At 49.7% G+C, this 12,441-nt stretch overlaps 1 protein-coding gene across 1 annotated transcript; it reads left to right on the forward strand.

Moving 5' to 3' along the window:
* Nucleotides 1-3,814: 3,814 nt before the first annotated feature.
* Nucleotides 3,815-9,275, forward strand: SFTA2 (surfactant associated 2; the record flags this gene model as incomplete). The annotated part of the gene is given in 6 exon segments (XM_079713267.1): nt 3,815-3,883; nt 5,469-5,590; nt 8,633-8,706; nt 8,710-8,713; nt 8,962-9,050; nt 9,189-9,275. Coding segments are annotated over 4 exon segments (234 nt in total). The 5' UTR covers nt 3,815-3,883; nt 5,469-5,590; nt 8,633-8,652.
* Nucleotides 9,276-12,441: the final 3,166 nt, after the last annotated feature.

Genomic DNA, 12,441 nt, shown 5'->3' on the forward strand with positions numbered 1-12,441 from the left:
GTGATTGGTCGTTCAACCGTATGAATGCTAAGAAACAATGCCTCTCTATTTTCTATCCCCCCATGTGATGGTGACCCCTTCGCCTCTGAGGGCACCTTACCTGCCTCCCGGGAAGCTAGAAGGAAGAGGAAGCAACACTGGAGGCCAAAGATGGAATGGATGCAGTGGGCCGGCTGGGCCATGTTGGAGATGGATGGCTGCTTGAGGCCATGGGCTGGGGTCCCCTCAGCTTATATGGGCCCAGGTTTGACGTCATTGGGGCTGGGGCCCCTCAGGCCTAAATCTTAAACAAATGAAACTGCCCCACCCCACAGGGGTGCCTTGATAACGGGAGACCGCAGCTGCTTCGTCATGGAGTGAGGAACGTGGGTGCCTACTGAAAGGGTGGGATCTGGGGTCAGGGAAAGGCAGCTGGGAGGGACAGACTCCTGCCCCAGCCCCAGTGGAAGGTGGGGGGTTGGGTGGGCAGCCTCCAGGGTTCTGGGCAGGTGGGGAGCAGATGATGGGTTCCAGAAGGACTGAGTTCTGCCTGGGGCCAGATGGGGAGGGGGCTGGTTGGTTGCCTGGATTCTGGGAGGAGATTCAAATTCTGGTTCTTCCCCAGCTTAACGTTCACCCTCCCACTTCTCTCACGTCAGCCCAGCTCTCCACACCCCTTACTCACACAAGGTCACTCTTTTTGCCCTGGGTGGAGCTGTCCATGAGTATCAGGTGAAAGAGCAGAGAAGGGGGAAAGCCCTCACATAGCCCACTGCTGCAGAGACAGGTGCTTCCAGGTGTCCAGAGACGACACAAGAAGTGGGGACAGTGGGGACAGTGGCAGAGACAAGACGGCTATGGAACCCCAGGAACTGACATCCCTCACCAGGGATGCCAGCAGGTCCAGGCCACCCAGAGGCACTGAAGCCAAGATCTTTGGCAGAGATGCTCAGTGGACAGGGGCTCTGCCTTCCCTCTCCCCGCCTCCCGCCCTCTCCCACCTCAGCCCAGCGGCAGTCTCTTTGCCTGCAAGCCCCCATCCACCCCTAAACAGAAAAGCAGACCTCTCATTTCTAGGAGCTCCCTGGAGTCTCTCGCTCTCCTTTGTCCTGATTCCTTGCCTGAAGCAAACATTAGCTCAGAGACTGTCAAAATTCATACACTGCGTTCCCAAGAGACAGCGGCTGAGGCTGGAGTAAGGGGAGGACAGGCTACCTGGACTGTAAGGAGAGAGAAATCCATGGGTCCAGGTGTCTAAGTCACTGCTCCTATCGCCCACTTAATTTGTTCACTGTGAGTCTCCGCTACTGGAAAGTCAGCACCCTGCAGGTGAGGTCTTTGCCATGATCGCTGCTGCATCCCCAGCACCTGGGACCGGGCCTGGCACACAGGAGACAATCAATAGTGTTGACTCCGCCGAATGGAGTGGAAGCCAGGGCTGGCTACTGCCTCTAGGGGGACGTGGAACAGGCAGAGGGCGCGGAGAGGGCTGGATCCAGAGGACAGGAGGCCAGGGCCCTGGGGCAGCGGGGCTCATGGGAGGACTAGAGGGCCAATATGTGAATCCGTCTCAGTACTTGGCATGACTGGTCCCTAAGCCCTAGGCAGGGCTGGAATGTGAGGGAAGAGGAGCGGCCAACTGCTCATTAATGCAATTAATGGGAGATTAATTAAGCTTCATGGAGTCAGGCCAAAGACCAACTGCTCAGAACTGGGCAGCCTTCCTCCCAGGCAATGTGTCCTGAAGGATGGGGAGACTGAGGCAGAGGCAGACCCCTCCCCTGCGGCTTCATCTAGACGCAGGGCTGACTGACAACTCCTGTTTCCACTAGTCTGCTACCCCACACTTTCCCCCAGGGACCCAGGCCTCAGTAGAATAAGGGACAGTAATACTGCTTATATCACAGGGCTGCTGTGAACTAAAATATGTACAGTGCCTGGCACATAATAAGTGTTATTTAAGTGTTAGTTATTATTATTATACATTATTAGCTATTATTATTAATGAGGAATATGGAGCACAGAAAGGTTAAGTAACTTGCACAAAGTCACACAGCTATAACGGCAAAGCCAGGATTCAAAACCCGGGTTATAAACTAACTTCACAGAGTTGATTCTTCACTGCCTAGAGCTGAATTTAGCACCTCCATGGGCTGGTCAGCCTGCAGCGCTCCCAAGCCTCTCTTTCAGTGGCCCCAAACCTCCATTCCTGCCCGGTCAGTGTTTCCTCTCAGCCACCCAGACTGCGGTTCCCTTTTCCCCTCATCCCTCCCTAAGTGTGGCAAGTTGTCATCTTTTACCTTGAAGCCCCTGTTCTTCTCAGAGTTCTGGAGCACCAGATCCCAGCTCCACTGGCCTCAGGGACCCACACATTTGGACCATAGCTTCTTCACTCACCTTTTTTTTTTTTTTTTTAAAGATTTTTTTGATGTGGACCATTTTTAAAGTCTTTATTGAATTATTTACAATATTGCTTCTGTTTTATGTTTTGGTTTTTTGGCTGTGAGGCATGTGGGATCTTAGCTCCCCTACCAGGGACTGAACCTGCACTCACTGCATTGGAAGACGAAGTCTTAACCACTGGACTGCCAGGGAAGTCCCCACTCACCTTTTTTTTTTTTTTTTTTTTCCGATACGCGGGCCTCTCACTGACGTGGCCTCTCCCGTTGCGGAGTACAGGCTCCGGACACCCAGGCTCCGCGGCCATGGCTCACGGGCCCAGCCGCTCCGCGGCATGTGGGATCTTCCCAGACCGGAGCACGAGCCCGTGTCCCCTGCATCGGCAGGCGGACTCTCAACCACTGCGCCACCAGGGAAGCCCCCACTCACCTTTTTGATACCATACAGTAGGCCGACAGTTGCTGCCACCAAAGTGAGAGTGATCAACACAATGGCCCAGTCAGGGACAGAGCCCTTCTCCTGTGGCTTTGGGCCTGAGGAACACAAGGAGACCTCAACCCCCTGACCCCCACTGCCCTCTGTGACTTTCCATCTTTCCTTCTGTGACTCTGACATCTATGTAACTCTAAGACCACGTTTCTCTGTGGAGTTCTGTCTTGTCATCTCGGGAACAGAATCTCAGTGGAGGGGGTTTTAAAGGGCTTCACTCCAAGCCCCAGTCACCTCTTCCCGACACCTGTGGACGTGTCTGTCAGTCTCTAAAGTCCTCACTGACATCCACGTCTCTCCGTCTTTCTGAACCTTCCTCCATATCGCAGGCTCTATTGTCCGCGTCTCTCTCCATCTGTGATGTCTCTGCACTGTGAGGGTCCCTGGGTGGGTCTCTCTCCTTCTTCTGAGCCCCCCTGTCCTCCCACTGCCCCACCCTAACTCTGATCTCTAAGGGGAGCCAGAGTCGGTTGTGTGTTTTCCCTCCACTCATTTCCTGCCCTCAGACTGCCTGGTGGGGAGACTAGGATTGAAGGGGAGGGGAGGAGGGAGACAGAGGGAGGAGGGAGGACAGGATCTGTGGGGGGGATGCTTGTTGCCCTGGAAAGACAGATTGGGCCACGAGGAATAAAGTTGAAAACCTTTTGCAGGTAACCAGACATCTGGCTGCTGATCGGACCAGAGACTTGAGGGGCAACCGAAACCCTTTTAAGTATTGGAGACATCCTCAGACATACTCAAAACACAGTTGAAAGCAGGTCCTAATGCCTGTCCGTACACTCCTCTCCAGGAGCCGAGCTGCCTGAAGGTCAATGACCCACTGCAAACGAGCACCTTACAGGTCGGGATGCTGAGCTCAGGGGATGTGATGGCCACCCCAGCTGTGGTGGCAGTGGAACTTCCTGAGACAGCTCCACTTGGTGTGGAAGTCCCAGGCACAGGTGAAGCAGTTCCAGGGGCTGTTGTGGCCGAGAAAGATCCCGGAAAGGCAGAGGGGAAAACAGCTAGAGGAGATGTGAGTGAGAAAAGAAGCAGAAATTCCATCCAGTTCCCCCTCAACTGAAATCCTAGCACGTTTTTGGTAGAAATTGATAAACTGATTCAATGAAAATGAAAGGACTGAGAATAGCTGAGACAGTCTTAAAGAAAAACAAAAGTGGAAGACTTACACTAGCAGACCTCAAGTCTTGCTTCAAAGCTGCAGACATTAAGGACTGTGGCACTGGAGTAAGAACAGACAGAACAGAAGAGAGTCCAGAAATAGACCCACACATACATGGTCACTTGACTTTTGATAAAGGGACTCACACATTTCAATGGTGGGGAGAGAGGGAGGGTCTTTGAAATGAATTGTTCTGGGGCAACTGGTTATCTGTAAGGGGAGAAAAGGAATCTTGACCCCTACCTCACTCCATACACAGAAATTAATCTGAGATGCATAATAGGTTTACATTTGAAAGCAAAAATAATATAGTTTCTGGAAGAACGTGTAGTAGAATATCTTCATGACCTCGAAGCAGGCAAAAAAATGTCTTAGGCAGGATACAAAAGGCACTAAGAGAAAAAGTTGATAAGTTGAAAAGCAGAAGGGGAGCCTTTGTATAGCCACCAAGGCCAGGATACTGCTTCAGTGAGGTTCCGGGGAACTAACAACTTACTCAGGGCTGAACACAGGAAGCCCCCACCCAAAGCTATGGACCAAGCCAAAGAGTTCTTCAGAGGTGGACTGAGCAACAGAAGTATCACCTGGCAAAGTTGATACCACTCCTGTCGTGCTCCCCAAAATGGTCAGATCTAAAGTCTGAGGACTGCTGGGCAAAGCCCCAGATGTTGAAGAAACTTGAGAAACTCACAGAGATGGTGGGGAGGCCTGCAGAGATATCCCCAGAGGCAGTTGGGAGACCAGCAGAGACATCCCCAGAGGTGATGGAGATGCCTCCAGAGTTAGAGGTCCCCAGTGGGATCAGCTGAGCTGTTGGAAGAAGAAGAAAGATGATAAGATGGTGTTAGAAGAGTTGGTCATCTCCCTGGGTCCAGAGTCCACATCTTGACCCCAGTGCCTCACGTCAGAGCCCGGGTGCTCACCTTAGCCAGCCAAGGCCTGCAGGCCCAAGAGTAGCACCAGTGCAGCGTCCATGATGCCCGCTGAGGCGCGTTTCCAGGACTGTCTCCCCGCCTCTTTAAAGGCTTTGAAGCCTTATTACAAGTCTCAGGAGAGCCAGGTGTGCCGGGGCCTCCATCAACAACAGGATCTCCATCCCCAGGGAGAGGCCACCAAGCTGTCCCCAGGGGACTAACCTGTCCCAGCCTGATCCCAGGAAGCCCTGGGTGAGGGGGAGAGTGAGTAAGATCCTGAGGACTCCCCTACCAGGCTCTCAGGCTCTTTCTGGATTAGGGATCTAACCCCCAGGCCCAAGTCAGTCCCCAGCCCAGGCCCTCTTCAAAGGGAAGAGACCCAGGTGTCCTATTCCCAAGGTCCTCTTGCTCCTAGAAGTATAACCATTGGGGGTGAGGATATACGGGTCCCTTGTGGAAGCAGGATTTGGGAGCTGGGTGTGGGTGGAGAACGTCACTATCTGGGGACTGCATCTGACTATTAGGAGAGCCCAAGGCAGGGCAGGAGGGTGAACACCTGAGTCATCCTTCGTTCCCAATGGCTGCAGCCCACAGAGCTTTCCATTCGTTTGGCTGAGAAGGGGTGACAGGAGAAGAGAGACACCTGGTAAGACAATTATCATGTTCAGGGACAGTGCAATGAGCAAGTTCAGAACCCAGCTCTAAATCCACCGCACTGGAATCCACCACTTCTAAGCTGTGCAGGCTTGGGCAAGTCACATGACCTATTGAAGTCTTCGTTTCTTCACCCCTAAAACTGGGGTAATGTAGTACCTACTTCAAAGGGCCATAATAAGCATTAAAGGAAATAATGTTTCTAAGGTGCCTAGCACACAGAAGCCTTGGCTATGATTACATGGAAAGAAGAGGGCCAGTTGAGAAAGACATGGGCATGCTCCCAGTGTCCTCTTAGGAGGACTCAGATGCCCCAAGGCATCTCTCTATGTTCCCACCTTCTCACCCCTGCTCTTACCTCCTGCATCTGATGATCTTTTTGTCTATTAATTCTTCCCACTCTGGGCTTCCTGCTCTCCAGTACAAGTCTGGGAGCCCTGGGATCACACTTTGTTTACTTTTATGGGATAGACAGTGTCTCCCTCCATCTCTCCATTTCCCTGGTCCTCCTTTTTTTTTTTTTTTTTGTAACATTTTTATTGGAGTATAATTGCTTTACAATGGTGTGTTAATTTCTGCTTTATAACAAAGTGAATCAGTTATAATATACATATATCCCCATATCTCTTCCCTCTTGCGTCTCCCTCCCTCCCACCCTCCCTATCCCACCCCTCTAGGTGGTCACAAAGCACCGAGCTGATCTCCCTGTGCTATGCAGCTGCTTCCCACTACCTATCGGTTTTACATTTGGTAGTGTATATATGTCCATGCCACTCTCTCACTTTGTCACAGCTTACCCTTCCCCCTCCCCGTATCCTGAAGTCCATTCTCTAGTAGGTCTGCGTCTTTATTCCTGTCCTGCCCCTAGGTTCTTCATGACCATTTTTTTTGTTTGTTTTTTAGATTCCATATATATGTGTTAACATACGGTATTTATTTTTCTCTTTCTGACTTACTTCACTGTGTATGACAGACTCTAGGTCCATCCACCTCACTACAAATAACTCAATTTCATTTCTTTTTATGGCTGACTAATATTCCATTGTATATATGTGCTACATCTTCTTTATCCATTCATCTGTCGATGGACACTTAGGTTGCTTCCATGTCCTGGCTATTGTAAATAGGGTTGCAATGAACATTGTGGTACATGACTCTTCTTGAATTATGGTTTTCTCAGGGTATATGCCCAGTAGTGGGATTGCTGGGTCATATGGTAGTTCTATTTTTAGTTTTTAAGCAACCTCCATACTGTTCTCCATAGTGGCTGTATCAATTTACATTCCCACCAACAGTGCAAGAGGGTTCCCTTTTCTCCACACCCTCTCCAGCATTTATTGTTTGTAGATTTTTTGATGATGGCCATTCTGACCGGTGTGAGATATCTCATTGTAGTTTTGTTTTGCATTTCTCTAATGATAAATGACATTGAGCATTCTTTCTTGTGTTTGTTGGCAATCTGTATATCTTCTTCGGAGAAATGTCTGTTTAGGTCTTCTGCCCATTTTTGGATTGGGTTGTTTGTTTTTTTTTGATATTGAGCTGCATGAGCTGCTTGTAAATTTTGGAGATTAATCTTTTGTCAGTTGCTTCATTTGCAAATATTTTCTCCCATTTTGAGGGTTGTCTTTTCGTCTTGTTTATGGTTTCCTCTGCTGTGCAAAAGCTTTTAAGTTTCATTAGATCCCATTCGTTTATTTTTGTTTTTATTTCCGTTTCTCTAGGAGGTGGGTCCAAAAGGATCTTGCTGTGATTTATGTCACTGCGTGTTCTGCCTATGCTTTCCTCTAAGAGTTTGATGGTGTCCGGCCTTACATTTAGGTCTTTAATCCATTTTGAGTTTATTTTTGTGTATGGTGTTAGGGAGTGTTCTAATTTCATTCTTTTACATGTAGCTGTCCTGTTTTCCCAGCACCACTTATTGAAGAGGCTGTCTTTTCTCCACTGTATATTCTTGCCTCCTTTATCAAAGATAAAGTGCCTGGTCCTGCTTTTGGCTTTTCTCCCTGAATTTGCCCAGGGTCCTCTCTGCCTCCATCCCTCTGTACAGGGGCCCATTGGTTTTGGGGGGAAGAGGGAGAAGATGAAAAGGGTGGCAGCTAAGAAGACAAAGGGCATGTGTCTTTGTGCGTTCTAGAGGGTTTACGTGACAAGTTTATCAGTCTGTTGAGCTAACCCCTGTGTCTGGCAGGATGACGGATGGGTTCTAATCTCTCTGCTACTGATTGTGTGACCTTAATAAGTCATTTACCCTCTCTGAGCCTTTGTTTCCCAGTTTTTAAAGAAAGAGGGTAAACTAGATGGGCTCCAAATTCCCTCTACAAATCTGTGCTTGTGTTTGCCATTCTGAGTGCCTTGTGAAAGGGTGTTGGCTGGGAGGATGAGGGAATCCCTTTTGCCGTGAGTGCACAAGGCAGGGGGTGGGGTGGATATTTGATGAAATCGTGTCCCTGCCTGAGTAGCTAGGATATTTTAGAGCAACTAAAACAAAATATTCAAAGACGAAATTTCCCCCTTACCCAGATTTCTCACCTAGAAAGCCACTGTGGCCGGGGGAACAGGACACCTGGGTTTGGGAAGAACTTGTCCTAATCCGCCCTCCCTTTTGGGCCCACATTCCTGAGCCCTTCGGTGGCATGGATGACAGAAATTAATTGCAGTTAATAATTAATCCCTAAAGAGCAATGAGAGGCCCAGGCTTGGGTGGGGCCCAGACACCTGCACAGAGGGACACCCTCAGCTTCCCTCTCTGTGAGACCAGGGACCCACCTCCCCAAGCCTGGAGACATGGGGCAGAAGTGGAGCGCAGGATCCAGGAAAGGGGACCACCCTCTATTTCCCCAGCAGCCCAGTGAATGGCCCTCTCCTGGGTCCTCAGAGCCAAACAGAGAGAACTGGAAAGTCCAGTTACCCAGCTTCCCCCTCCCATCCCCCCACACACACCTGTGCTAAGGATTGAGTGGGGAGTAGGAAGGCAGGCCAGTTAAGGAGAGGCCAGAAGGCCTTCAGACATCTCTTCTGTCCATCTGAGAAGCAAGAAGCAATAGAGCCACGATGGGGGCTGGGCTGTCCCTCTTCATCCTCCTGACCCTCCTCGCCAGCTCACAGTGAACAGGTAAGGTCTGGAAGGCTAGACACCTGGGTGCCCAAGACAAGGGTCCGAGAAAGGGAATGAGAGAGATGGAGGCACCCTAGTCCTGAGCTCCTGAGTGTTCAGGGCTGAACTCCTGCAGCGAGAGGGTCTGGAAGGGCCTTGTCAGGGAAGAGGAACTCGGGCGGGTGTGGGGCAGGAAGGGGTGCCCGCATCTCTGAGGGAATCCAGCCCTGGTGGCTGGGTCCTAAGCTGTGCTTTTGGATCCCTAGGGTCAGAAGTGACTTTGCAACTGAAGATGAAGGACTCCTTTCTGGCAAATTCCTCCTATGATTCCAGCTTCCTGGGACTGCTCGAGAAGGTAGTCCTTGGGGAGGGAAAAGGATGGGGCTTTGTGAACTTGGAGTGCATTTCTGAGTCAGCTTGGGCCTCTGGCTGTCTCCGGGGTGTGAGTGAGGGCCATCTCACACCTCGCCCTCTAACCCTTTCTCTCCCTCAGCTTTGCTCCCTCCTCCACCTCCCATCAGGGACCAATGTCACCCTGCATCATGCAGGATCCCCACACCACATCACCTGCAAAGTCTGAGAGCGGTCGAAGCCTGTGCCCTTCTTGGCTGGGGCATCCCATCCCCGGGGTCCAGGTGCAATGCCTGGCCCCGTCTTCCAGCAGGCCCTCACCCTGCTGAGTGGCAGTAAATATGCTGAGCTCAATGACTGGACTTTGTGGGTTCATGAGCAGAGGGGCCAGCAGGAAAATGGAATTGGACACTCAAGTCTCTGACTCTCTCTCGTTAAGCAGAGGGTTTCCAGGGTGGACGCTCTCTCTCCTAACACCAGTGTCAAAGGCCAGAAGGAATCTGGGGAATTAACTGCTTGGACACACACACACACACACGCAGGCCACACACACATACACATGTGCATATACACACACACTTCAAGCTGAGTTCTTCAGAACACCTGGGAATAAAGAAAAGGAACGTTTATTGAATTCCTGCTTTGTTCCAGGTGTGAAGCTTTCCCATTTCAATGCTTGCAACAATCTTGCATGTAGCATAATAGGTTTCATTATCCGATTTTACAGATGAGGAAATTGAGGCTTAGCGAGCATAAGTCACTCACTGAGGTCCATTAGCAGTGGAGAGATCTGACACCAGGCAAATGCCTTGGCTTAAGCAAGGTTTTAATTTCATCTACCGCTGCTTAAGCTTTGGGACTGGGGGCTCAGGAACCTCAGACAGGGATGTGAGCAGAACACCCCCAGGATATGGGCCCCCTGACCAAGGGATCCACACAGGTCAGTCTGGGTAAGAGGTGGCGTGGGGGGCAGTTCAGGTGAGAGATGAGGGGTTCAGCTAGTGAGAGGATGGCCAGCCTGGCAGAGTGGTGGGTAGAAGAGGATGGGCGCTCTTGTGCTGGTAACTATGGGAACGTGTAGTCCCACAGGCCCACTCTTAAATCGTAGGTGAGTTTCTTATTCTCTTAGAGCCTCCATTTCTTTACCTGCCAGATGAGGATAATGATAGTACCTGCTTCCTAGGATTGGTCTGAGGATTACATGGATAAGTTACCTAGGGCACTTGCCATGGTACATGTCAGATAGTGGACCTGGGAGGTAAGGATCGTTATTAGGGTGGAAACCTGGTCCCAGCATATAAATCCTAGTCCCAGGGGTCCTCCTTCTCCTGCCTTTTTTTTTTTTTTTTTTTTTTTTTTTTTGCTGCGCGGCTTGCAGGATCCCAGTTCCCCGACCAGGGATTGAACCCATGCTCCCTGCAGTAGAAGCGCAGACTCCCAACCACTGGGCCGCCAGGGAATTCCCATCTCCTGCTTTTCTTGAGGCAGGTACACATCTGACTCCACACTGAAGATGATCTTGACCTCTTACCAGCTGTCTCAAAATGCAAGCATGCAGCCCAGACTTGACCATGTGGAGGGCATTGGTATGATTGCCTCCTGTTCTCCACAATACCTGTCCTACCAACCCCACCCCCCTCCCCCTCACACCATCACCACCATATGAAACTAGAGACTGACTCCTTCGCGGGGAGAGGAAGACAACAGTTCCATATGGAGTATCCCTGAAAATGAGAAAGCATAATAAAACAAAATTCCTCTAGTTTCCTTGACAATTGTCCTGAGACTATTCGCCCAGAGGAGAGGTAGCTGGGGGCTCCAAAGGGCCCCAATATTTCATGACTGGCCCCTAGCCTGCACTGGTGGGCAGGTGACACCCATGGGTCAAGTGAATAGGCCCCAAACAAGTGAAGGGATTAAATGTCTGGATCTCCAAAAGGCTGGAGGAGCAGACAGCTAACTGCTTCTTTTTATTTTTTTTAATTTGTATTTTATATTGGACTATAGTTGTATTAACAATGTTGTATTAGTTTCAGGTGTAAAGCAAAGTGATTCAGCCATACATATATATGTATCTATTCTTTTTCAAATTCTTTTCCCATTTAGTTTATCAGAGAATATTGAGCAGAGTTTCCTGTGCTATACAGTAGGTCCTTGTTGGTTATCTATTTTAAATATAGCAGTGTGTTCATGTCAGTCCCGAACTCCCAAGCTAACTGCTTCTTAACCTGGTTCTCGAATCTCAGGGCCTGGGATCACAGGGCTGTGATTTCCAGATTCTTTTCTCAAAGAATTCTCTTCCCAGACTCAAGGCAGAGTGGGGCAGTAAAAAGAATGCTCTGGGGTTCACTAGACTTAGGGGTGGCAGAGGCTGCTAACTTTCCCCTAATAAGTCATTCCCCTCCTTTTGGATAGTCATGTAAATATTAGCTGAGCACATGGCTATGTTACATTTCCCAGCCTCCCTTGCAGCTAGGAATGGCCTTGTGATCAGGTTCTGTCCAACGGGTTGCAAGTAGAAACGAAGTATGTATACAACTTCCTGGTAATATCCTTGACAGGAAAGTCACTTCCTTTCCTTTCCCTTCTCCCAGAGGGAAGAAAACAAAGTCTTTACAAAGGCCTACAAGGTCCTAGACCAGCACTTTCCAATAGAACTTCTCATGATAATGGAAATGTTTTATTTTATAACCTGCACTAACCAATATGGTAGCCACTAGCCACACGTGGCTATCAAATACTTGAAACGTGGCTAATGTGATTGAAAAACTGAATGTTTAGTTTTATTTAGATAGTCAAGTGGCTACCATTTTGGACAGCACAGGTCTAGATGATTGCCTTGAGCCTTCCCTGATCCCTACCACATCCCTTACCTTCCTGAGTTCACCTCTCACTCTCCCCCCGCCCCCTACCACCTCCTTGCTACTCTTTGAGCTCTCCAGGTGTACTCCCATCTTACTGTTTTGCTCTGGCTCTTCCCTCCACCTGGAACACTCTTCTCCCAGACATCCACTTGGCTAATTCCTGTACCTCCTGCAAGTCTTTACTTAAACCTCACCTTTACAATGAGTTCTGCCCTGACCCGTTTCATATTACAACCTGCCTCCCCCCAACACACATATGCACCCGAGCCCCCTACCTTATTTCACCCTTTTCCCAGCTGGCATTTATGACCTTCAGACACACTAGTTTATTTACTTACATGTGTTATTTCTGACTCTCCCTGCTACAATGAAAGAACTACAGTGGCAGAGAGATTTGTTTCATTCATTGATGAATCCAACAGTCCAGAATAGGGCCCAGCATATAATAGGTGCTCAAGAAATACTTGTTGAACTGGGGGAAGGGAAAAAGGAAGGTGCTCACTCCCTCCTCTTCCTTTCCCTCTGGGTGGG

The sequence above is a fragment of the Hyperoodon ampullatus genome, assembly GCF_949752795.1.
Source record: "Hyperoodon ampullatus genome assembly, chromosome: 10".
NCBI lineage: Eukaryota > Metazoa > Chordata > Mammalia > Artiodactyla > Ziphiidae > Hyperoodon > Hyperoodon ampullatus.